At 32.8% G+C, this 25,600-nt stretch overlaps 5 protein-coding genes and 1 long non-coding RNA gene across 6 annotated transcripts; 5 read left to right on the plus strand and 1 right to left on the minus strand.

Annotated features, from left to right (window-relative positions):
• The first annotated feature begins 110 nt into the window (after nucleotides 1-110).
• Nucleotides 111-2,650, plus strand: LOC145563490 (phosphoglycerate mutase-like protein 4). The gene is made up of 7 exons (XM_081623938.1): nucleotides 111-255; nucleotides 343-489; nucleotides 941-991; nucleotides 1,064-1,171; nucleotides 1,541-1,672; nucleotides 1,865-1,940; nucleotides 2,051-2,650. Exons 2-7 carry the CDS (start codon nucleotides 370-372, stop codon nucleotides 2,269-2,271), a joined length of 708 nt encoding a protein of 235 aa, XP_081480064.1. The 5' UTR covers nucleotides 111-255; nucleotides 343-369; the 3' UTR covers nucleotides 2,272-2,650.
• A 1,024-nt stretch (nucleotides 2,651-3,674) lies between these two features.
• On the plus strand, nucleotides 3,675-5,923 carry LOC145626990 (phosphoglycerate mutase-like protein 4). Its single transcript, XM_081679416.1, has 6 exons — nucleotides 3,675-3,807; nucleotides 4,547-4,597; nucleotides 4,686-4,793; nucleotides 4,987-5,118; nucleotides 5,311-5,386; nucleotides 5,489-5,923. Exons 1-6 carry the CDS (start codon nucleotides 3,688-3,690, stop codon nucleotides 5,698-5,700), a joined length of 699 nt encoding a protein of 232 aa, XP_081535542.1. The 5' UTR covers nucleotides 3,675-3,687; the 3' UTR covers nucleotides 5,701-5,923.
• Nucleotides 5,924-6,656: 733 nt separating this feature from the next.
• On the plus strand, nucleotides 6,657-8,157 carry LOC145638829 (phosphoglycerate mutase-like protein 4). The gene is made up of 6 exons (XM_081689875.1): nucleotides 6,657-6,752; nucleotides 6,874-6,924; nucleotides 7,013-7,123; nucleotides 7,302-7,427; nucleotides 7,662-7,737; nucleotides 7,818-8,157. Exons 1-6 carry the CDS (start codon nucleotides 6,657-6,659, stop codon nucleotides 8,048-8,050), a joined length of 693 nt encoding a protein of 230 aa, XP_081546001.1. The 3' UTR covers nucleotides 8,051-8,157.
• A 1,062-nt stretch (nucleotides 8,158-9,219) lies between these two features.
• LOC145627013 (uncharacterized) lies at nucleotides 9,220-9,906 on the plus strand. Its single transcript, XR_014111262.1, has 3 exons — nucleotides 9,220-9,323; nucleotides 9,674-9,770; nucleotides 9,863-9,906. It is a non-coding gene; the product is annotated as an uncharacterized LOC145627013 (long non-coding RNA).
• A 22-nt stretch (nucleotides 9,907-9,928) lies between these two features.
• On the plus strand, nucleotides 9,929-11,551 carry LOC145638839 (phosphoglycerate mutase-like protein 4). Its single transcript, XM_081689884.1, has 5 exons — nucleotides 9,929-9,952; nucleotides 10,001-10,111; nucleotides 10,499-10,624; nucleotides 10,904-10,979; nucleotides 11,112-11,551. Exons 1-5 carry the CDS (start codon nucleotides 9,929-9,931, stop codon nucleotides 11,333-11,335), a joined length of 561 nt encoding a protein of 186 aa, XP_081546010.1. The 3' UTR covers nucleotides 11,336-11,551.
• Nucleotides 11,549-13,595, minus strand: LOC145627003 (uncharacterized). Its single transcript, XM_081679423.1, has 3 exons — nucleotides 12,369-13,595; nucleotides 12,012-12,124; nucleotides 11,549-11,853 (listed from the first exon to the last, which is right to left on the minus strand). The coding sequence occupies exons 1-2, from the start codon at nucleotides 13,386-13,388 to the stop codon at nucleotides 12,059-12,061; spliced, it is 1,086 nt and encodes a 361-aa protein (XP_081535549.1). The 5' UTR covers nucleotides 13,389-13,595; the 3' UTR covers nucleotides 11,549-11,853; nucleotides 12,012-12,058.
• Nucleotides 13,596-25,600: the final 12,005 nt, after the last annotated feature.

The raw sequence follows: 25,600 nt of genomic DNA on the forward strand, positions 1-25,600 counted from the left end.
AACATCAGAGAATGAAAAAGAACAAAGCAAAACAGAACAAACGAAAAACATCTTCATCCACTTTCATAGTTTTATACAAGTAGTACTATAATAAATATTTTAAGCTGAATGCTAAAGAAGACTACGTATATGAATATATGATGTATCCCCTGAGTCAATGAGAAGACAGCATGTATGTACCAATAATACATACAGCAGGAAGCTTCAGCTGTTAAACAAATCCTCCTCATTTTATCTGAATCGCATCTCATCCAGGTCTGTCTCTCTCTGAAAAAACTCTTGTCGGCTTTCCTCTTTTGTTTTTTTATTTTTAATCTATTGTTCTTGTTTTTCTTTGATTAGTTGGTGTACAGTTTGTAAAAGGTGACAATGGATTGCTTTAATAAAGGAATTCTAGCTGGAGAAGCAGGGCCGGTTAATGGATCTTGTACAGAGATTATTGTTGTTCGGCATGGTGAAACAGAATGGAATGTTCTTGGGAAAATGCAGGTTAGGCTATTCATCCTGAGAGTTGACAAAATACATACTAGTTGTTCTAGGACCAGAGCTGCTAACTTGGGGTATAACCCATAAAGTGTTTTTTATTATTGTTCAATCTGTGGATGTTTCAACTTCTTGCCACTGTTTTGTGTTACATTCCTTTCACAACCAAGTAATAAGCTCATATCCTGAATGTCTTTATATCGCAAGGTGATTCTGGGCTATATTATCTAGCGAGCTCTATTCTTTTCAATAATATAAGTATAGCCTGTGTGATAAATATTTGCTAGAAAATTATAGCATTGCACAAACGTTGCTCCTGTAAAGAACCTGCAGTAGATGCCTAGATGGTACTCTCATTATACTGCTGAATTCTTGCTTCATTTATATGCAATTATAAGGTTGTTTCTTTTGGTGTGTGTTTGTAAATCGTATCTCTACATCTTTGTTAATGCTCCAGGGACAGACAGATACTGATCTAAATGAGGTTGGGAGACGACAAGCTGTCATGGTAAGTTAGCTATGATATTCTGCACTGGTCTAGGTCATTTTGTTGAGTCCGAATATAATCCTTTGTTTGTAGGTTGCTGAGAGACTATCAAGGGATCCTAATATATCCGCTATATATTCATCTGATTTGAAGAGGGCTCTCGAGACAGCAGAAACAATAGCATCTAGATGTGGGCTTGAGGTTTGTAACTATAACAATATAATTTTATCCCTCTTGACCGATTTACTAAATATTTTTTGTTCTATTCAGTTTATAAAATTAAGAATGTTTCAGCTAAACTTAGTTAGTACAATAAGATTATGTGGTTATCAAATAAACAAATTGACAACTTTGGTGATAGTGATCAAATATAAACCAATAGTATTTATAAAAAAAAAAAAAAAAAAAAAAAAAAAACAGTGACTTTCCTAGTGGCAGGTATAGTGTAAACCTTTTCTATCAGTTTCAATATGCATGAATTAGTTAATTTGTTAGATCAGAAGTGTACTGATCTGATACGCATACATGGTAATTAGCTGCTCATAAGTTCTATATGGGTCTCAAAATCAGGTTGTTAAGGATAAAGACCTGCGGGAAAGACATATAGGGGATCTTCAAGGACTTACAATAATAGAATCACCCAAGATTAACCCTGTAGCCTTTGAAGCATTGAGGTCTCCTAGAAATGATCAAGAAATTCCGGTGTGTATGATCTCCTACTCTTTTTTTAAACTACTCTAAATGGTCCCCTTCTCCCCTCTTTGCTGACTTGATATGTTAATCTTCTATGTGATTATGGAATAGAATTACAGTATTCATTTGGGTCAAAAGCTCATTTGAAATCAAAGATTTCCTAAAATAAATTTTGAAGATGTAAAGCATCATCATCTGCAGGGTGGTGGTGAAAGTCGTGATCAGTTGATAAGAAGATGCACATCTTCAATGCAAAGAATTGCTGAAAAACACAGAGGTAATGTTTAGGGAAGCAGCAATTAGTTACTAATTTTGTATCTAAGGCCAAAAAAAATCAACCAATGAAGTAACTTTTATTTTTTTCTGGCTGATTTTTTTACATCTCAGGAGCGCGAGTAGTTGTTGTAACTCATGGGGCTGTCATAGATAAGCTATACAAGCGAGCTATACCTGGAGGAACTGCTGGAAGGTTATGGAATACGTCTATAAGTATATTTCAGTTGTCTGAAGGAGACAATTGGTCAATCAAATTATGGAATGATAAGAGTCATCTGAGAGAAACTGAATATCTGGAATCGGCTTCAGGTGGAGGTGATGCTTCAGGCTAGCTAGCTTATGCTTGAATTTCTGGTACTTAATTATTAACTCATGAAGAGACTTGCTGTATCAAGGAAGATCTGCAGTATTTTACTGTTGTTTTGTTACCTGCAAACTGTATTAGTTGCAATGTTATTTGACATGAGTGGAGTTAATGACTCGAATGAAATATTAATAAAGAGATCCAAAAATGCTGGAAATCTATTTTCTTAATATAAGGGTACCCTTACATGTCATTATTGAACAGTTTTGACGTTCATTGATTCATTGGTTCATAGTAGCACAGAAAACAGTGTTGATGTTGATGCTGCATCTGCTCATTTTTATATCTTCTGACCATTGTGAAATGTAATCGCAATTTGATTATAATATGTGAATGTATTATGTCCTTTGAGCTGCAAGATTTGTCATCTGGCCTCCTCACTTCCCTTCAGTTTCTTCAACTAATAGCTGCCTCTGGTTCCAGCCTTCCAGGTCTCCAATCTTTCTCTCTCTGTCGAAATACCATCATGTATCCATTATAATTTGGTTGCGCTTGACTATATTAATGTGTTGTACGTCATAAGTTCTTTGGTTAATTGTATGTTGTTACAGAACTATGTACTGTATATTGCTATTTTAGTTTTACTATGTTTTGGGACTTAAATATGCGGTGTAAGGAAATTTATGGGATATTCGTGGTGAAAACTGTATGGAACGCTCTAGGGAAAGTGCAGGTGAGCTCTTGAAAAAATGATTCTTTGTGAAGTATATTAGCAAATAACGGAGTATTACTCAAAACTATTAAACAATTGAAGAAAATTACACTTATAATTTTGTAAATTCAATACAAACAATGGGAAAAACCGAATAAAATTGGTGTGTTTACTCAAATTTGTAATTCTATTCGATTTAATGATCCAGGGACAGTCAGATATCTGAATGAGGCCGGGAGTTGCAGTTTAGGCTTTGTTATAATGTTCTGATTTAGACATGGTATAGTACAAGAGATGCGTACTAATATAACTTGCTTACAACATTATTTTTACCTTAGCCATGTGTGTAACCAAGTATTCTAATCAAAAAAATCCTTGGCACTATTAAGCCTTAAGAAAAAGTACCATTCAAGTGGAAGAGGAATCAACATCAGAACAGAAGAAAAAATGTTCGTCCACTTTCATAGTTTAATACAAGTAGTACTATAATAACGTTAATTAGTAATTTAAGTAGACTGCTAAAGAAGACTACAGCAGGAAGCTTCAGTTGTTAAACTCTTGTCATTTCTGCTTTTTTTCTGAACTGCATCTCATTCCAGGTCTCTCTCTGTGGAAAAACTCTTGTCATCTGTCTTCTTTTGTTTTGTTTTTGTTTTTTTTTTTAAATCTGTTGTTTTTGTATACCTATAATTAGTTGGTGTACGCTGTACAGTTTGTAAAGGGTAGGTGTCGATGGATTGCGTTAGTAAAGGAGTTATAGCTGGAGAAGCAGGGCCGGTTAATGGATCTTGTACAGAGATTATTGTTGTTCGCCATGGTTTAACAGATTGGAATGTTCTTGGCAAAAGTCAGGTTAGGCTGTTAACTCTATTCATCTTAAGAGTTGACAAAATAAACATACTATTTTGCATTCATGTTTTGTGTTACATCCCTTAACTTTGTGATAAACTGATGACTGACAACAAGTGAGAGGAACCACTCAAACACACCATACACCAAAATTAAGATTTTAATCACGGTTTAACTAGATGAAGATAATGTTCATTTTTTTGCCTATTTAAGATCTAATAAGTCTATTTAAGGCCCATAAGTTCATTTCACAACAAAATCTCAGATGAGTTCAAGAGTTATTCAGGTGAAAATTAGCCTTAAAAGGGGGAAAACAACTTATATGCAATACATGATATAATTATTTTACAATCAATTTTCCTAGATATATAAACTTGGTTAGACCTTTTTTAATGATTTCCTATTCCAGCTTTCATTTGTATTCTCTGTTTCAAAATTTGGTCTGTTCTGTGTATCCACATGTCTTTGTATCACAAGGTGATTCTGGGCTGTATTGCTTTTCTAGCGTGCTCGATTCTATCTTTTTGATAATATGAGTAGAACCTGTCTGATAAAAATTGACTAGTCTATAGCATTACACAATTTTGCTCCTGTAAAGAACCTGCAGCAGATGCCTACATGGCACTCTCATTTATGCTGCTAAATTCTTGCTTCATCTATATGCAATAATAAAGGTTGTTTAAAGTATTCTCATTGGTGTCTGTTAATTACTCAAATCTCTACTTCTTTGTAAATGATCCAGGGACAGACGGACATTGAGCTGAATGAGGTTGGGAGAAAACAAGCCGTCAGAGTAAGTTATTTATGATATTATGCACTGATCTAGGTTCTCTTGTTCAGTCCTTGAATATAATCCTCCCTTTTCTCTCTTTTTTTTTTAGGTTGCTGAGAGACTATCAAGGGAGCCTAATATATCAGCTATATATTCATCTGATTTGAAGAGGGCTCTCAAGACAGCAGAAGCAATAGCATCTAGATGTGGGCTTGAGGTTTGTTACCTGTCAATCAAAATAATACAACTTTATCCTTCTTTGGGTATAACAAGGGGAGCTAATATTGGGGCTTGAATTTGATGAGATGGACTAGAATTTCAGTAGAGTATGTGGTAAAAATCTTCGAAAACCAATAGTTACATAAATGGTAATTAGCTGCTCATAAGTTTTAAATGGGTCTCAAAATCAGGTTGTTACAGATAAAGACCTGCGGGAAAGACATGTAGGGGATCTTCAAGGACTTACATTTAGCGAATCACCCAAGGTTAACCCTATAGCCTTTGAAGCATTAAAGTCAGCTGGAAATGATCAAGAAATTCCGGTGTGTATGGTCTCCTCTTCTTTTTTTAAAAAAACGTCTGAATGCATGATTTCCTTTCTTTGCTGACTTGATGTGTTCATGAGTTCATCTGCTATGGGACTATGATATAAAATTACAGTATTAATTTTGGTCAAAAGCTCATTTGACGTTGAAGATTTTCTGAACATTGAAAATACATATCATCATCTGCAGGGTGGTGGTGAAAGTCGAGATCAGTTGAATAACAGATACAAATCTTCGTTGCAAAGAATTGCTGAAAAACACCGAGGTAATGTTTAGAAAAGTAGCTTTCAGCTCTTTTGTATCAAGGGATAAAAAATTCCAATGAAGTAATAACCTTTTTTCTTCTGGATGAATGATGACATTACAGGAGCGCGAGTAGTTGTAGTAACTCATTATACAGTCATAAAAAATATGTACAAGCTAGCTATACCTGGAGAATCTGTTAGTGGGATACGGAATGCATCCATAAGTATATTTCAATTTTCTGAAGGAGACCAGTGGTCAATCAAATTATGGAATGATCAGAGTCATCTGAAAGAACTAGGATATTATCCAGATGGAGGCGATGCTTCAAGCTAGCTAGCTTATGCTTGATTTCCTGGTACACGATTATTAACTCGTGATGAGACTTGCTGTATCAAGGAGGATTGCTGTACTTCTTTGTTGTTGTTTGCAAACTCTAATAGTTGCATTGATATTTGGCATGAGTGGAGCTAAACATTTTTAATAAAGAGATTCAAATGCTGGATATTTATCTAATTTAAGGGTACTCTTGCATATCAGCTGTAGGTCTTTTGACGATTATGAAATGCAGTCACAAACTCGCAATTTGATATCAGTCTATCACATGTAGTGTGCAAGACATGGGTGAAAGTATTTGTAGGAATTGCTTACTCCTGATTCTTGATTTAGATTATTCCTCGATTGCGATAACAAACTGTTAGAAAAAGTACGTAGTAATTATAGACGCACATAACAATCAGCTGATTGTTTCTTACACTGAAAAATCAGACATGAGTGGCAACGTAGGCCAATTTGTTCATGTGTACAGCAGTTGGACTCATTAGGTACTAGTTCAGAGGTAATTAAGGTGTGAATATGTTACGTGGAACTTAATTAGCTAGTCTTTAAAAAACTAATAGACGCGTTAATGTTAAACTAAGCTGAGTTGTTAACATCCCCAAGTTGGCAAGTCAACCAGGAAAGGCGTACGTGTTAACATCTAATAGCTAGACATGCTAAATTAGGTTGTCTTTAATAAACTAATAGACATGTTCTCATAATAACATCCCCAAGTCAACCAGGAAAGGCATTATATAGCTAACAGAGATCTGCATTATATAGCTAATAGACATGTTATTGAGTAATTTTGTGCTGTTTATTGTATTTCAAGTTATACAATGTTTAGGGACTTGATATAAGAAATTCTTAGGGAAATGGAGCAAATATAAGAAAATTTGAAACTTCTGTGATTTGGTTGTTGAAAAGAAGCTTAATCATTTTTGTTTGGGGTGTTCCACTTGTAAAGGGTGACAATGGAAGGTGTTCCACTTCCAACTAATGAGTCTTGTACCGAGTTTATCCTTGTTCGTCATGGTGAAACTGTATGGAATGCTATTGGAAAAATGCAGGTGAGGTCTTATCTAAATTTTATATTCCTTTAAGTGAAAAAAAAAATGTTCATTAAGAAGGTACATAGAAAATTATTACTCGGTACTCAGACTTGTAATTCTATCTGATATAATGATCCAGGGCCAGTCAGATATTGACTTGAATGAGGCCGGGAGACAGCAAGCTGTTGCAGTAAGTTTTGTAGTTATGTTCTGTATTATTGGTCTGTTTGTGTTCGATTACTTCCTCGCTCACATAATTCTAATCATCTTTGTTGAAGGTTGCTAAACGCCTTTCAAAGGAATCTAACATCTCATGTATATACTCATCTGATCTGAAGAGAGCACTAGAAACAGCTGAAACTATAGCAGGCAAATGTGGTGGGCTTGAGGTGAGTTTTTCGAGTAGGCCTCTCTTTGAACTTAATCAGTTTCACTGTTTGTTTTCAGTTCTTGATTTTAGGATTGAAAACTCTGTATGCCAACAATAATCAATAGTTGACAGTAAAAATCAGTAATTCAATGAGAATAAACTTAATTGCTTCCTGCTTGTATCTTACTCCGTCTCAGGTTATATGTGATCAAGACCTGCGGGAAAGACAATTAGGGGAGCTTCAGGGAGTTGTTTATGATGAATCAATATCCAAGATTTACCCCGAGGCTCATGAAGCTCTCTTGTATGGTGAAGAAATTCCGGTGTGCATCATTTCTTTATCAATAGAAATTATCTAAACAATCATAAAATTATTGGATCTCTGCTGGTATAAATTAAGTTGATTAATCGATCTTGTGTGGAGCAATGGAGTAGCATAACATATGTATCGCGTATAGTTGTAAAATTAAGTAGCAGACTGATATGTGATATCCAAACTAAAGACTATATAGTCTGTAATTATATCTATCTAAGCTTTTGAACTTGAACATATATAGGGTGGAGGTGAAAGTCATGATCAACTGTACATGAGAAGCATAGCTTCACTGCTAAGAATTGCCGAGAAACATAGGGGTATAGTTCCAAGTAAACTGTGTTGTACACTTGTAGATATTGGAAAAACAAGCTAAGCAGCTAATATGTTGACACTGCAGGAGCTCGAGTGATTGTAGTAACACACGGAGAAGTTATAAGAATCCTATATAGGAGAATTTTACCTTTTGAAGGCCTTCCTAGAATATCGAACACATCTGTAAGTGTACTTCAGTTATCTGAAGGAGAGGTTTGGTCCTTCAAAACATGGAATGATGACAGTCATCTCAGAGAAGCAGATTATCTAGAATCAGCACTTGGTGGAGGAGCGCGAGAAATTAAACATAAGCTGTGAATTTTTTAATTTTATTGTTTTTAAATGAATTGTTTCATTTGAATAATTATGGTAAACTGGAAGAATTTGGATTGTTAAAACATATATTTTGAAGAAAAAAAATTGGATTACTTCATTTCTGTTCAATCTATGTGTCCTAGTTTTCCAATCTGTGATATGGTTTGAATTTCAGGAAGCTTAAGTTAGCTGTGAATTTGAGATAGTTGCAATGAGTGGAGTTAATGAGCCGAATGATATTAATACAGAAATCCAAATGCTGAAAATTTATTTACTTAAATTATGGATTCTATTGCATGTCAATTATGGGAACAGCCACAGTATTCATTGATTTATAGGTTCATAGTAGCACAGAAAACAGTACTGATGCTGCTCAGCTGTATTTCTTCCTATGATTGTGAAATGCAGTCGCAATTTGAAATCACGTGTAATATGCAAGACATGGGTGATAATATTTCTAGGACATGCTTACTCCTGAGTCCTGATTCGTGATTAGATTATACCTCGATTACATGTATAACTACTAATTTCCTTAATCGGAAACTCTGCACTGAAGCCTAGTGAAAGGCAAGGGTGATATATGCTGTATTACGGAGTATGTCCTTTTGAGCTAGACACAAGTTGTAAGCGGTAGCTATAGCCTATAGATTGATGTTAGGACCCTTGCTGAACACGGAGTATTTGATAAGCTAAGTAACAAAGAAATAATACAAACTGTTAGAAAAAATATTTATAGACAGTTAGACACACTCACACACATAACAATCAGCTGAATGCTTCTTACACTGAAAAATCAGAGGTATATGAGATCCATGTCTATAAAATTAGAATATATTTTGATCCAAACCTATACAGACATGACTCGCAATGTAAGGCCATTTTATTCATGTGTACAGCAGACCAGCAGTTGTACTCAACAATTGAAACTGAATATGGCTGATGTCTGATTGGTCCTAGTTCAGAGGTAATTTGGGCTCAATGGATATGTGCATTTTCATTTCAATTTCTGGACTAAACTAATTTGGTATAAATCTTCTGTCACCAAGTCAAGACAAAAGATAAAATAAGGTGTGAGTGCATTAGGTGGAGCTTAGGTAGTCATTAATAATTAATAGACATGTTAATGTTAAACTAAGCTGACTGCTGCAAAAGAACTTTCCCAAGTCAACCAGCAGGAAAGGGATCATATAGCTAGCGAGAGCTGCAAGACTCGTCATCCGGCATCCTCCTCACTTCCCTGCATCTTCTATAACCAAATGGCTGCCTCTGATTCCAGGTCTACTCTTTCTCTGTCTCCGTCAAATTACTATCATGTACTTATTATAATCTGGTTGCTTGATTATATTGTACTACCTCTGTTAATGGTTATCTGTAACTTTGGAATTTTTTATATCTCACAAATAATACTACAAAGTTGCAGATAACCATTTAACAGAGGTAGTAGTTCTTTTATGTTATTGCAGAATTTTATATAGTATATTGTCTTGTAAGCTATACAATGTTTTGGGACTTGATATAAGAAATTTTGAGGGAAATGGAGCAAATATATGAAAAATTTGAAACTTCTGTGATATGGTTATTGAAGAGAAGCTAAATTATTTCTATTTGGGTGTTCTATTTGTAAAGGGTGACAATGAAATGCTTTCCAACTAATGAGTCTTGTACCGAGTTTATCCTTGTTCGTCATGGTGAAACTGTATGGAATGCTATTAGAAAAATGCAGGTGAGGTCTTATCTAAATTTTAAGTGAAAAAATTATCATTATAAAATTAGAAAATTATTACTCAGTACTAAGACTTGTAATTCTTGATCCAGGGACAGTCAGATATTGACTTGAATGAGGCGGGGAGACAGCAAGCTGTTGCAGTAAGTTTTGTAGTGATGTTCTGCATCTTTGGTATATTTGTGTTCGACTGTTCCTCACTCACATAGTACTAATCATCTTTGTTGAAGGTTGCTAAACGCCTTTCAAGGGAGCCTAATATTTCAGGTGTATACTCATCTGATCTGAAGAGGGCACTAGAGACAGCTGAAACTATAGCAGCCGAATGTGGTGGGCTTGAGGTGAGCTTTTCGAGTAGAGCCTCTCTATGGACTTAAATCAGTTTACTGTTTGTTTTCAGTTCTTGATTTTAGGATGTAAACTCTGTATGCTAACAATAATCAATATTTGAAAGTAAAAATCAGTAACTCAACATGAAGATAGTACATGTGAATCAGCAAAAAGTATTTTGATCAGTAAAATTCAATTTGAATTTCCAAAATTTAGTTATGATTAGTAAAGGTCAAACTAAATGAGTTTCGAAAATAAAATAGTTTGAAATTGATAGGACCTAAGAAATGTAGGTTTTTACCTTACTAAGGTCTAGTTTGATGAGAATGATCTAGTACCACTTGCAGTATAAAAAACCAAACATAATTGCTTCCTGCTTGTATGTTACTCCCTTTCAGGTTAATCGTGATCAAGACCTGAGGGAAAGACATATAGGGGAGCTTCAGGGAGTTGTTTATGATGAATCAATATCCAAGATCTACCCCAAGGCTTTTGCAGCTCTCATATCAGGTGAAGAAGTTCCGGTGTGTATCATTTCTTGTATCTTTAGAAATTATCTACTTTATCATCAAATCATTGTATGATTTGTATCTCTGCTGATATAAATTAAGTTAATTAACCTTGTATAGAGAAATGGAGTACCAATGTACCATGACATATGTATCACTTATAGAGTTATAGCTGTAAATTTAAGCAGCAGCGTTCATCTCTAGTTGAACTCTGTTGAGTTTAGACTGACATGTGACATCCAAATTATATGGTCTATATTTATATCTATCTAAGCTTTTGAACTACATCTACAGGGTGGAGGTGAAAGTCGAGATCAACTGCACATAAGAAGCATAGCTTCACTGCAAAGAATTGCTCAAAAACATAGAGGTTGGGCTTTAATAAGTTGTGCTTGTAGTTAATATTTGCAAAACAAGCAGCTATATAATACGAAATACTCCGTACTTAGTTTTGTACTAACACATGAATTATTTTCTCTGTTTGTATATGTTGACACTGCAGGAGCGCGAGTGATTGTAGTAACACACGGAGAAGTTATAAGAAATTTATACAGGAGACTTGTACCTTTTGAAGGTCATCCTGGAGACGTATCCAACACATCTATAAGTGTACTTCAGTTGTCAGAAAGAGATGTTTGGTCCTTCAAAACATGGAATGATAACAATCATCTCAGAGAAACAGAATATCTAGAATCAGCACTTGGTGGAGGAGGTTTGTTGTGCTAGCTCACACCTCAATACCTTGGACTTAATTGCTTATGGCTTCATGATATTTTTGTAACAAGTGCAACTGAATGTTACACTGTTACATAAGCTGTGAATTTTTTAATTTTATTTTTCATAAATAAATTGTTTCATGTGAGTAATTATGATAAACTGGAAGAATTTGTATTGTTAAAAACTTAAAATTTGAAGGGAAAAAAAATACTTAATTTCTGTTCATTCTTCCCTAGCTTTCCATTCTGTGATATGGTTCGAATTTCAGGAAGCTTAAATCAGCTGTGAATCTGTATTATGACTGTTAAAAAGATTAACAGAACTATGAAAAAGTATATCTGGTAACATAAACCAGAATGAAACATTGGTATGGTGTTTAATAAAAGCCATTAAACACCAAAACTAGTCTATTAAAAACCATTCTAAATAAACGCCAAACTAATTAAATTACACACTTAGCAAAGTGATTTCTTATTTCTTGGGTCTATGATAGATTACACAGCTTCATATGTTGATCTTCACCCATTCTGCAAAATATTTTAAACCCTTGTTATGATATGAGGTGAAAAGTAGTTTAAAACTTGTAAAATAGTATGGGCAATATAATATAAAATACTGTAACAAATAGAAAAATAAAAATTGTAGAATAAATCGATATATTAATGGTTAAAAATGTAACCATTACTTCGAAAAGAAGACTAGAAGAGAGTGAGGGATAGCTCAAGTACGTGGTTAGAGCTCCCCTTCCGGTTCCAAGTGATCCTGTGATTGATTCTCATCGCTCTCCCTTGTGGTTCTCTAAAAAAAATTAAAAAAAATAAAAAAAATAAAAAAAAAAAGGTTATTTCGAAAAGAAACAATGAGAGAGTAGTCAATACAGTTCCCTACAGTCTTTCTTTATATTATGCGATAAAGAGAGTATGTCTTATCCCTTAATGGTCATGCCAACCAATAAATGATACGTGCATTATAAAAATAAATTTTTTAAAAAAATGCATGAAGACCAATTATATGAATTAATATGTTAATCTTAATCACATACCTGCTTGTAGTACATCTGATGATATTGCCTCTGCCTTTGCAATGAAGCATTAGGCAGCATAGGCATCGACTGCAAGGACATAGACATAGTTAAACCAGCACCGTATGATGATGTCGCCCCGAAGTTATCAACAAATCCTCGCCCTTGATCATAGTACACAGGTACAACCCCGGGCATTGAGTTCATATTATACATCAAGTTGCTACCTCTGCTGCTGCTACCACCCTGATCATCCATTCTAGTACCACCCATTTGATGACTACTACTACTACCACCACCTTGATTATCGAGATTTGGATAATTAAAAGGCACTAATTGGTGGCAAAATTGTTGATAATTATAATTATTGTTGTTAATAGGATAATTAAATGAGGTCAATTGATTAAACCCTTCAACATAAGGGAACCCAATTTGATGACTAGTGATTGGCGTAGGCTCAAGGTACGGTACCAAAGCCGCGCCCTCATGATTATGAGTATGACTATGATTATGATTATTATTACTCTTAATCAACGAAATCTTTTGCCTAACAAACTCAATCTTCTGATCCAAATGAACAAGCAATTCCATAAGTTGTTCAAGAGTAAGCCCATCAAATCTAGAATCCCAACAAGGGTACTTAACCAATGCATTCTTATGCCTTAGTTTGGACAACTCTTGATCAGCTTTTTTAGTCCATTCATCAAACATGTCAAACAAGTTAAGAGCCCTTTTGTACTTCTCCTCATTAGGAATCCTAACGTACCTATCAATCATCTCTCGAGCAACCATCGGATCGGTTGCTCGAGACAAATCCATAGCATTAGACTCCGTTATCAAGTCCCCTTTAAAAGCATAAACCTCAGCTTCCGAGGATTGCTTCCCTTCTTTGTAAGGGTAGATGATTATGCAAACCGGTACGTTGCATAAAATCGATAACTCGTGTGCTTTCTTAAGCAACCCTTTTTTCCTCTTCCCATAAGTAGCGTTCCTTGTTTTTTCCTTAACAATGAACTCCATTGCTATTTTTGCTCTACCCATGTTATCCAATTAAGTCTTTTTTTTTTGGCGAAAGAGATGGATGGAAAGAGGTGTTGTAATGAATAATGTAGATGGTAATTATATATAATGAATGAGAATGAAGGTGTGTAAGAATTTAAGTTGGCTCTAGCTAGTACATTTAATTAAGTTAATTGGAATCTTTTTATACGTAATATACATTTATATGGCAAAAATTAGGAATTATTATTAGATGCACGTATTAACTTCATTATCTATACTTAGTATTTAAAAACACAAACCAAAATTGACACATGTCATCATTCTTTCTCACCTTTCTTTATTCATTCTCCCTCCTTATGTTTTCAAAGAAATTCTCTCTTCATCTCCCCCTTTATTTCTCAATAACTTTAATATTTTGTAATCTTTATTTTAATTCAATAACAAATTAAATTTCCTAAACCTTCTCCTCTTCTCATTATTCCATCTATCAATTCAATTTATTCACATTCATAATTCATTTCTTTAATTTGACCCCTTATCTTCCCCCTCTTCTTATATAAATACAAATTTTCAATAAAGATTTTTTCACACTCATTAAGTTTCAAAAACTAAAAAATTAGAGAAACATCTCTCAAAATTCTATGTGAAATTTCTACAACAATGAGGATGATGATTGAAAAGGGAAATATTGAGGTGGCAAGAATACTATGGAAATTCCATGGGATGACATTGTTTGCGTGTCATGGGGCTTTAATTTTGAAGATATTAAGCGCAATATAAGAGACATATATTGGTAAAGACTAAAGAAGAATATCATGCCTTCACATTTGATGTAAAAATTGTAAAATTATAATAAGTGTTTGGTATTTATAAAGTAGTTTTTTATACAAATTGTTGATTAATATATCATGCGATAGAGATATGATTTTACGATCTTAAGCCATTTTTTCTACAACTATTAGTCTATTACCACTATTTCATACAATATTATAATATGTCAAAAGACGATAAAATAATTCATTCAAATAATTTGTAAAGGGTTTTTTTTTTTTTTGGTGACAAGATAATTTGTAAAGTTTCAAATAAATTTATAACTTAAGCATAACCCGTGCGTAGAACGGGTCCAAAAGCTAGTTTGACCATAATAGTATCTTCCAAATTAATTCCAATATTTTCCAAATTAATTCCAATATTTTCCAATTTACCATTTTTACATATATATTTATCCTAAATGCATGGGTAGGATGTTTCTCATTTTTTTTTTTCCTTTTTTAATCTTTTATAATATTTGACAACAAGGTTATTTTAATTTTATAATATTCTTCTATACAAAAATTCCAAAGTCAAACCAATAAAAACCATCAAACCAACTTAATATAAATTGTCAATTATTTTTTTTTAAATATACACCCTTGAGCCTTTGAGAGAAGTCATGGCCTACTAAAGCCGAAGGTCCCTTCACAGCCTCGTCCTTGAAAGAATTATTCTAGATCATAGATTAAGCATATGATAAGAAAAATAAAATTACAGCAGATTTACGATAATTATTTTGATGGGATAATCAATCTACAGTTGTTGGAATAATTACAAATAAATGTTACATAATATGTACTCCTGTAATTATGAAAATTGCAATTCAACTTGTGTAGATACAATTCATGTTTATACTTTATAGGCGCAACAAATATCGTTAAAACAGTTGCTGTCTAATAAGTACGTATTAACCCAAACTTGCATGTACTTTTATTAAATGCTCCATCCAAAGGGTAGTTCATTGGATATTGATCTAAACAAGATGAGGAGACAAGAAGTTGTTACAGTAAGTTGATTATATAAAATATTCTTCATGTTATTGGTCGGTCCACTTGTATTTAATATTTTAAATTCATCACATAATTATAGTATATAATATATTCCTTATCTTTGATCAGATCATATTATTGTATATATTCAGGTTAGGTTGCTGATCGACTGACCATCAAGGGAACCAAATATACATTCTTCCAATTTGAATAAGATGGGGGGCAGGGCCATGCAGGGGCCGGGCCTTGTTCCTGTTTAAATTTTCTATCCATAATGAGTTAGGAACACATTGCTTTCGTTCAAGGTGGGGGGCAGGGCCATGCAAGGGCCTGTTCTCATACGTTTATTTTCAGTTCAGTTCAGCTCCTAATTTCCTTCTCTTATAAAATATTCAGTTCAGTTCAGCTGATTTCAGTCTATTAGAACAGACCCTTAAGTATATATGTATTTTAATTGATTGAGATATATTTTATTGTGGTATCTTTGTGTATATATTACGAGTAGCATTTATTGTACTTGTATAAATTCGTACGGAATATATATTTTGATATGGTATAGAATATAGATTATAGTGTCATATCTCATATGCCCCCTTGATCTTAGGCGTGATTATAGGCTTGCGATATAAATATATTGAGATTTTTGTAAATAATAAAGGGAGAGGGCTAAATTCATTAAAGGAAGAATGAAACGAGATGTAGCTAAATTGAAGTAGTACATTACTTTCTTCGCGGTTGATAGAATGCTGATATTGTAAGAGATAGAGCGAGTGGTTGTCGTAGTAATGGGTTGTAATGTAACATACATTATTAACAATAACATATAAGAACGCTGTAGTTGTATATAGGCATATAGTAACAGAGAATGAAGTACAACCTGATAAAATAAGGAACACATCTATAACGAACTAATTACTCACTTGTTGTTTGATGGAGACTTGAATTGTGGTCCATCAAATCATGGAACGATAACACTCAGTCACTGAAACTCGGATACACATTTTCAACAATTGGGTTTTGGTGGAGGAGGTTCCTTAAATATTATGCTAGTGCCTAGCCCATACTTCACTTATTTGGATTGTCGCATTATTATTGTACTGTAATTCTTTCCAAGCTACTTTCTTGATTAAGAATGCTGAAATTTTGAGAGCTTAACTTGTGGGGGCCTGGAGGGCATTTACTCGTTGATTAAGAACTTCAAAAGTTACAAGTTGTGGGTGGGTTTTAACAATTGTTCAAAGAAAGCAATGCATAACCTATTTTGTCATAACTTATTTAAATTATTCATGTATGGTACATTGGTACATTGTGATCAAAATTAATATGAATGGTGGTGGTGGTGGTGGTGATTATAACAGTTTTGTGGTGAAAGTGGTGGTATTAAGGTATGTAAGTAGAGGTGTCAAAACCACGTCCAATCCGACCCAATTTGAAACCGATCGACTCGAAAAATATCCAATTAAGATTTCGACTTACATGGATACAATAATTTAGTATGACTCAACTTTAAAAATTGACCCGACCCGACCTCACTAGACCCGGTCATCTGAATTGACACCTTTATATGTAAGTGGACTAGTTGATACATAAAAGCACTGCCGGTATGTATTGTGATTGATGGTGATATAAAAACAATTTGTGGAAGTGGTTTTGTTAAGAACAAATTAAACCTATCAAATATGTATCCTTCATGGACGAAGAAGATGTTGATGTTTAACAATCATGTATTATTGTGGATAAATTTGCTTATAATCAATTGCTTTTAGGATAAGCCTGTATTTGCTAATTATTTTATAGATTCGTTGAAAATTCAAAATTAATGCTAGATTGGAACTTCACATAACTATAGCAATACTAGTTGAGGTGTAGATGATAATGGCATAAGCATTAAGCGTCGTGTGATGAGAGGTAAGATAATTTTTGTTTCTCAAAGGTAAGATCACATTTTTGTCTTAAGAATACTACTGCTAGAGTTCACTAGATAAAACGAGTAGTATACTTATGAGTTGTGACAAATACCCCAAGCGACTTGTACGATAATAAAAACAATTTCAATTAATTGTTTAATAAGGACCCTAATTAATAGTAGTATGATTGTTATGTTAGAGAAATTAGTGGATAAGAATTGAGATTGACGACAAACGGAGTTAGTAATTTTGTGTTTAGTTTTTGGCGGGAGTACTGTGTTGCTGACCTATGTTAGGACATGAATGACGTCATAATTAGAATAAAAAATACGGAGAAGAAAAACAGAAGCCAAGGAATATTGAAAAAATGACAAAAGCGCACTATCTTAGTGGGACCCAAAAGCTATTAGACAGTTGGTCTAAAGACGCGGGAATTTTACCGGTCTTGTCAATGATCATTTGTTGGTTGAGTTTTCACCTCCGATCATCTCTCTACAACCCCACCAAAAATAATACGTAGTATACAAATTACAATACTCTCTAACTATGTTTAGACTCACAAGCCACTAATTTACAGAGTACTTAGCTATTTTGGTAGGAGAATAGGAGATGAATATCTTGTTAATTGTTTAACTACTCCCTCGAAAAATTCTTCGTGTCAAATTAAATGTAACATTTAAATTTGCGTGATTTACTATTCCATAGTTATTTACTTATATTTGACATAATATCTTTAATTGCATCATAATATAAATTACAAAATGTTCATCATTATATTGCTACTGAAAAACAAGGTTTCCTTTTTTATTTGCACTATGATCCAAATGTATATGAAAGCTTTATGAGTATTTAATATGATACCCAAAAAAAAAAAAGGATTGAAAAAATATACTAAGTATACAAACTTACAAAGTACTTCGTACATGGTTTACTCTATGAGTAAATGGCATTATTTTGCTTCAACCACTTGTTTTGTTTTTCGTACTAAGTAAACACATCATCAACTTTATCTGGTGTATCTATTGTCCAAATTTTGATTAATTAATAGAAAAGAAAGAAGTAGAAGAAACAACAACCAAAACAATAAATAATTTACTAAATATATATATGAGGATGGATCATGCTTGTCGGTATAGTTAAATTCGTGGGCCATAATTGATAACCGAAAGGTAAACAGAACTAATAATATAATTCTGGTATAGATTTTGTTTCGAGGCTAGAGGGTTAGCACCACAATACAAATAATGTCATTTTCTTGCAAACCCAAATTAATGTGCTTTATTCTTTGATGTTGATATCTCTTGTCTGTAGGAAAGGTGGGCTGAAATGGATGTAACTTGTAATAGATGGTCACTATTTGGCTGTTGTGCTCAAACTGATCCAAGAGAAAGGCATATAGAGCCGAGGGAGGCCGGGAGGGTAGCTACCGTGTAAGCGAGGAAGGGGCAAGGGGGTGATGGAATTGTCCTACAAACACTTGCACTTACGTAGGGTCTCTTTTATTATTAATGTGAAATACTCGTATTTAATGTCTTATAGTTAAAGCACCTTAATATGAAATAATGTGTAAATAATGCAACATGAATAAACAATAAATCTATAGTTAATAGGTAATACTCGATATTTGAACAGGGGATTATAGATCCATTAAAAAATAGGGGGCTTAATTGTAGCAATGTAGCATGTGGTGCTTTCGTAACAACCTCAAATCATTGATTAAGGAGATCATATTAATTCTTAACTTAAGCCGGGATTAGCGACCATGCCTAATTAACAACCCAATCATCATTCATCACAACAACAAGATTTACAAATAACATTTGAGATGCTAGTACAGTTTAGATTCTGTTTGTCAGGGGGGACAATATAAAAGGTATGAGATGATAACAGATTTGATAATCCTCATTATATTGTTTCAGGATACAAGATATGAGTACATACAAATTTTGTACTTAGCGACCAACGTATTGTAAGCATTTTTATAACTTTGCGTCCTGTAGTATTTAGAATAACAATTTTTTTTTTTTTTTGAAAACAAAAAACGAAATTTAAACAAAAATTGGTCCAATCCAAGACTGGTATATAGAGAGGTTTGAATTGGATCGAAATAAGACCGATATATGAAGGGCTTTAAATTATAGGGAATAATATAAATTTATCAGGTAGTATTTCTTGATTGCTCTTCGGTCCCGAACTCCCGATCTACTTGGATAAATTTATTATTCTTATTTATTTTTTGAAAATTAGACCCTAAAGAAGTAAATTTTTGTCAACCCTTAACTTCACAATTAATATTACTTTCATGCAATGTTCTTAATTTGTTACCGAGTACTAGCTAGGTTTATGCAGCAGCCGCTCTTGTCTTAGGATTTGGTCATCATGGTTAGTTTGGTGCGCATGTGACATTGATAGAATAAAATGGCCGGGCTCCTTAATAATAATGTCATCCATTAAAAAAGAGCATGCTACAAATATGAAAGGATGTGAACTGATTTTGTCTTACTATTGTACACTCTCTTGACTCTCAACTACTTGACATTATTTGCATAGTACTACATTAATTATTTTACATTTTTATAACGCTTAGCTTGCTTATGAAATTTTGTCAAACAATAGCATGATTGGTTCATAATGATATCAAGATAACTGTTTTGGGTGAGCTCCGGTAACTCATGTATGGAATCGGTAAAAATTTGTCGTCTAATTGAGTACCTACACAATCAACGTGGATTAGCTAATAACCTCGGGGTGTGTCTGGGAATAACCGCTCTGATGATATATAAATTCAGTCTCAAATTTATAAGAATAAGAAAGAAGATTTGAGAATTCTAGAGAGAGAGAAAGCATTTTAGTGAGAGAAATTGTACCTTATAAATGAATATACCATGGGTATTTATAAGAAGATAACCAAGCTTAGTAGGTACCACGTGGCTTGCATGGTTGTCCACGTGGCCACCGTGTAATACTGATACAGGTAAGATGATGTTATAAAAAGCGTGTCAAAGCCAATATCCAACCTGACTATACTAGAATCATATCGGTACCAGTATCATCCCGTACAATAACAATGCTGGTCTAAACCTTACTTGATCTCCAACCACATGTTAGCTGTGAATTATTGAATTGTACGTGTAGTGCTATTATAAGCGTGAAACTCCAAATATTAAGTAGCTAGAAAAAAAAAAAAAAAAAATCAAAAGTAGACACAGCGTTATTTAAAGAAAGAGAAAAAGAAAAAAAAGAAAAAATTAGTTCCCTTATTTTTTATATTGAAAATAAACTAAATCCAAACAAGCCATAAGAAAATTTAATATTTTTGCGTATCAATGAGCTATATGTGCATTATGATCATGCAATTGTGATAATTTTTCTTGTTCATAGAGGTGGTAACCAAGAGACATGTCTTATGGTACATTTATTACTGCTTGTTGATTACTCTACTAGATTTTGAATGGATCAAGTGCCTAACAATATTGTCAAGGTATTGTGTTCGTTGCTTCCAACTTTGTCTTCTTTTCCTTCACCCTACTTTATCAAGGATAAACCAACAAGATCAACTTTTATACTTAAGAATGAAATTGCTCATGATTTGCATGACCCCAAAAAATTAATTAATTAAATTAATTTCATAGTGGTTTATGATCGGAATTAGGTACATTATTCAATTGATTAATTACGTATTGCTGGAAATTTCCTTGATTAATAGTAGCTTCATGTATATAATAACTAAATAAGTTAGTAGTTGTAACAATAAATGATCGGTAGACATGCATGTGGTGGTTAGCTATTAGGGCATGCAGTTGACTGAAACATAGTACTATATGAGAAAATTTATAACTCTGAAAAGGCGTTTAGCAACTAAGTATGGAAATCAACAGCCAAGTTTATAATCTTCACATGGTTCCGCACGGAATTGGCTAGCTAACACATCCGATTCACTATTTAACCTTTGACAGATAATGTATTTACTGACACAGTCACACAGATAATTTAATCATAAATACATCAATTCAAAGAAAATGTGTCAATTAAAATGAAAGTAAGAAATTACGATTTTAGATATACCGTGTAATCCCTTAATTTTCAGATAGGACTAAGACACCACCTTGGTAGTTAGGCAAGTAGTCTTTTTCTATAAGATCAAAGACAAAATGGGATTAAGACTAAAAAATAGGGCGAAAAAGGCATAATTCGTTGCTTCTGAAGTGGCAAATGGCATAACTTAAGGACGAAGCTGCTATAAAACTAAGATACGTAATTTATAAAATTCCGGTGCCTCTATTTAATGCTTGCTTATCATTCATGTGATAGGGCGGCTCCTCATTTTTGTTTGACAAATCCACTACCATTTCTTTCTCTATAGGTTTCTTATTTTAACAGTTGTAAATCTTGTAATTTAATTTAAAACAAAATCGCCTTCTTGTTTTACTTTTCATTCAAAAAATAATTAAAGTAAATGAAAATGACCAGTATATATGTGGAATAGGTCCTTGTTTTATCATATGGTGTATATGGTTGATTTTATAATGAAATACTTAATAAAAACATATTAGTAATTAAAATTAAGCATTTATAATTACAAAAAAAGTGGTCTTCGTGTAGAACGAAATATAGAGTAATTTTTTTTTTTAAAAAAAAAATAAAAATAAATTGCAACAAAGGGAACACATTACACATGAACTCTAATAAGGACATATTCAAAAGGGTAAGTGAGGATGCCAGATTTATTATGTTTACCTCTAATTAGTTGGATTGTCTAAATGAATTATTATTTCATTATCGTATACCTACTTTGTATATATATACATATTTTTCACCACTAAGCATTGCAAACATACATGACTAGATTTACCTTAAAGGGCTTGTTTGGTAAATGACTTTTCATTGGCTTCTGGCTTTTTTATTTGGTCAAACATCCAAAATTTGTGTTTGGTAAATGGCTTTTTCAGTCAACTGAAAAACTGGCTTTTAAGCCAAAATGAAAAAGCTATTTGGAGTAGCTTTTGGCTATCTAAGTTACAACATCCAACAACCAATTTTATCAAACATGTTTTTAGACTAATAAAAAGTCAAACATCTGACAAAAACACAATACAAACAGACAGTCAAACCAGCCGACAACCAACATCCAACAACTAATTGCCAAATAAGGCCAAAATTTTGAGGATATGGCTTATGGGTTTGATCCCTACTAGAGTATCAATTGCGATTCTTGGGTAGGGCTCCCAGCCTTATATATCCTTCCCCCAATTCCTAAAAGGCTAGTTTGTATAATCGTGTTCCTAGACTTGCTTACATATGATGATATGAGAGATTTAGTCTAAAAAATCATTCTTCATACCAAAAACTATAACATGTTAATTTTTTATCAACTTTTATGTCTCCTCTTGTGCTTACAAACATAGAATTTGTTAGTACCATTTAGTGGCTTCATTACGAATAGTAATGAGTTGTAACAAATTAATATTGTTATAACCCTCCATGTGTGCAAATTAATTTCATGTTAATTGGTGGTAGACTAGTATCTACTCAAACATCCAACTAGCTAGTTGACTTCCTAGTAGATATTGCATATTGTGTTATTAATTATTAGTGGAATTAAAAAGGGAGCAACGGACATAATTTGGAGACATTGGAGGTTGTAGTCAAGGTAAGCTTTTGCTAGCCACTTAGCCAACGTGCTATGATTGAGGATGGATATATGCAAAATTTAAGGGATCCTAAAATAAATGCTATGGAAAAGTTAATATTTGAGATCTTGTTTTCTTTGTCTCTAAAATTTATGTAACAATTAAATTTGTTATATCTCCCAAAACATATCTAAATATTACACATAATTTAAAACAGAGTTAGAAAAAACTTATTTGATATGAGTACTGCAAATTTAGTTTAAATAAAAATTGATACGAGTGAGTTAATACTACTAGCATTGCAAGGATTGGTTCTTCCACGGTAATATTCGTGTGTTTAATGTTTCTCATTTGCAATAATCTTTTACTTCTTTTATATTTTCCCAAGATCATTTATCGTGGTAAGGGCCTGTTCCGATTGACTGAACTCAGTTGAACTGAACTGAACTTATTAATTAGTGATTTTTAACTACGGATTAGTGATCGGATTAGTGATCTTTGATTATTTATTGATTATTTATTACTATACATATGTGTATATACAAATGTACATATTAAAATATTTACGAAAAATATACTATATAATTATAATTATAAAATGTATGGAAAATATATTATAAAATGTATGGAAAATATATTAAAAACTTGAAACCTCTAAACATTTTAAACACATATACTATTTAATTTAAAAATAGTACCGTTTGGAAGCGAAGTTTAGGAGAAGCAAGAATGGGATTCCCTCATCCACCGCCTGGTACAAACTAAATTTCATGAATAAAATGGGAAAATTTATTAGTTTCGTTAACTAACATTATCATTATTGCATAGGAAAATACTATGTAGTTGATTCAGCGTATCCTAATACACTCGGGCACTTGAGTCCCCATACAGGACGTGATTTGAGGTATCATTTGCCTGATTTCAAGAGATCAGGTCCTCCACAAGGAATGTTTGAGCATTTCAATTACCTACACTCGTCTTGTCGAAATGTAATTGAGCGGATTTTTGCGATTCTGAAAAATGGGTGGAAGGTTCTACAACCTAAATTGATGCCGCAAATGGAATTACATTTTCAGTTGCAAATAATCGTTGCTTGTTGTACTCTACACAATTTTATTCGTTTACATGAACTAGGGATTCCAATCACGCACTAAGTTGAAGTCATGGAGCGAAGAGAAGATCATACTATGTACGATCCTAACAGAAAAGCAGCTATGGATATTGTACGACAAGAAATAACTGATCAGATATGGGAGTTAGTTCAGAGGAATGCCGAGGTAATGGAGGAGTTTGGTGGACAAGAAGAAGACGAAGAACTAACTGACTATGAAAATTAGTTTAAGTTGTGTAGTACTCTAATTTTCTCAATGAGATTAACATTAGAAATATGTATCAAAAAAATAGAACCATTTGAACAATGAATTGTATCAATATTATTATTGTTATTATTATTATTATTATTAATTATTGATGATTATGATTATTATTATTATTATTTATTGATTATTATTATTATTATTATTATTATTATTATTATTTATTGATGATTATTATTATTATTTATTGATTATTATTATTAGTATTATTATTGTTATTATTATTATTATTATTGTTAATATTATTATTATTATTATTATTATTATTATTGTTGTTGTTGTTGTTGTTGTTGTCGTCGTCGTTGTAATAAGAGCTTAAAAGAATGAAATTTGGCTCTATATCATTAGCAATATCATTAGACATAAATTAAGAGATGAGCTGAACTGAACTGAATTTCAACGGAACAGAACAAACCCTTAATGTTAACTATATTAATTTATGCAATTGTGTTTAGTTTCAATTTTATAGGGTCAATGTTTTTGCCATTCGTGGGCTCATGGGATTTTATACGTTTATGAATCTTATGATGGGTATGAAGTATGGAGTCTATGAGCACCACTAAGTCAACACTCACTAATCAAAAAGAGAAAAAGGTTGTATTTGGGAATAGTGAGAGCTAACAAACCCCGCGAAAATGATAAGATAGCAACTTTATTTTGCAACAAGGTCTAGCATCATAATGCATTGACTTCGAAAAATATTTAATCATTGCACCCTAGCCAATTTTGTCAAAAATTATAATCTATTCTAATAAAAGAATGCAAGTCCTGTATCATTCAACAAAGCCAGCAACTTTATAAATTCTTTTTCATGTATTAGGAGTAACACAATTATACATAGTAAAATCCTCTTATCTTCTAAAAAACTAATTCCATATAAAATATTTTTGTTACAAATTTATTCCGTAAATGCAAAATTTAATGTATGGATAAACTATTACGGAGTAATTTTAATTCTCACAGCATCAAATCTTCTAATTAGAATAGAGATCTCCTTAGTTTATGTCTTTTCATACTCTCTCACTTCAATGAGTTTAACTTGTACTCGTAAGTTTTAATTCTCACGGCATCAAATCTTCTAATTAGAATAGAGATTTCCTTAGTTTATGCCTTTTCATACTCTCTCACTTCAAATGAGTTTAACTTGTACTCTTAAGTAAGTTTTTAAGAAAGCTATTATTTCATCAAAAAATAAAGTAATCCAACTTTTTTTAAATCTACTGTATAGTCTCTATTAACTTACATCTCCATAAATTTGCACACAAAATTAAAAGACATTAAATTGGAGTTAGAATAAACAGTATTCTCAACGTTTTTATTTTGTTCAAAATAAATTAATTATACAGTAACGTACTATCCAGTTTACTCAGTATTCCAGTAATAACAATTTTTTCTAATTTAATTTAACATTTTAAATGTAAATTTTTTTTATACTAGTAAAAAAAATCAGATGTATGCCACGTGGAAATAATTATGGTCAGACAGGACCATCCACCGGTCCACATTAAAAACCCAGCACTACTCCTTTAATCTCTC

This window comes from Chenopodium album, chromosome 1 (assembly GCF_948465745.1).
Source record: "Chenopodium album chromosome 1, dcCheAlbu1.1, whole genome shotgun sequence".
In the NCBI taxonomy this organism is placed as follows: domain Eukaryota; kingdom Viridiplantae; phylum Streptophyta; class Magnoliopsida; order Caryophyllales; family Amaranthaceae; genus Chenopodium; species Chenopodium album.

Excerpts from the sequence above, each read along its gene's own strand:
- LOC145626990 (XM_081679416.1), top strand. The coding sequence starts at position 3,688 with ATGGATTGCGTTAGTAAAGGAGTTATAGCTGGAGAAGCAGGGCCGGTT. Across the intron at positions 3,808-4,546 it reads ATGTTCTTGGCAAAAGTCAG|GGACAGACGGACATTGAGCT; the intron begins GTTAGGCTGTTA and ends TAAATGATCCAG. Across the intron at positions 4,598-4,685 it reads GGAGAAAACAAGCCGTCAGA|GTTGCTGAGAGACTATCAAG; the intron begins GTAAGTTATTTA and ends TTTTTTTTTTAG.
- LOC145627003 (XM_081679423.1), bottom strand. The coding sequence starts at position 13,388 with ATGGGTAGAGCAAAAATAGCAATGGAGTTCATTGTTAAGGAAAAAACA. Across the intron at positions 12,125-12,368 it reads ATCAGATGTACTACAAGCAG|AGAACCACAAGGGAGAGCGA; the intron begins GTATGTGATTAA and ends AATTTTTTTTAG.
- LOC145563490 (XM_081623938.1), top strand. The coding sequence starts at position 370 with ATGGATTGCTTTAATAAAGGAATTCTAGCTGGAGAAGCAGGGCCGGTT. Across the intron at positions 1,172-1,540 it reads CATCTAGATGTGGGCTTGAG|GTTGTTAAGGATAAAGACCT; the intron begins GTTTGTAACTAT and ends TCTCAAAATCAG. Across the intron at positions 1,941-2,050 it reads AATTGCTGAAAAACACAGAG|GAGCGCGAGTAGTTGTTGTA; the intron begins GTAATGTTTAGG and ends TTTACATCTCAG.
- LOC145638829 (XM_081689875.1), top strand. The coding sequence starts at position 6,657 with ATGGAAGGTGTTCCACTTCCAACTAATGAGTCTTGTACCGAGTTTATC. Across the intron at positions 6,925-7,012 it reads GGAGACAGCAAGCTGTTGCA|GTTGCTAAACGCCTTTCAAA; the intron begins GTAAGTTTTGTA and ends TCTTTGTTGAAG. Across the intron at positions 7,428-7,661 it reads TGTATGGTGAAGAAATTCCG|GGTGGAGGTGAAAGTCATGA; the intron begins GTGTGCATCATT and ends GAACATATATAG.
- LOC145638839 (XM_081689884.1), top strand. The coding sequence starts at position 9,929 with ATGTTCTGCATCTTTGGTATATTT. Across the intron at positions 10,625-10,903 it reads TATCAGGTGAAGAAGTTCCG|GGTGGAGGTGAAAGTCGAGA; the intron begins GTGTGTATCATT and ends CTACATCTACAG. Across the intron at positions 10,980-11,111 it reads AATTGCTCAAAAACATAGAG|GAGCGCGAGTGATTGTAGTA; the intron begins GTTGGGCTTTAA and ends TTGACACTGCAG.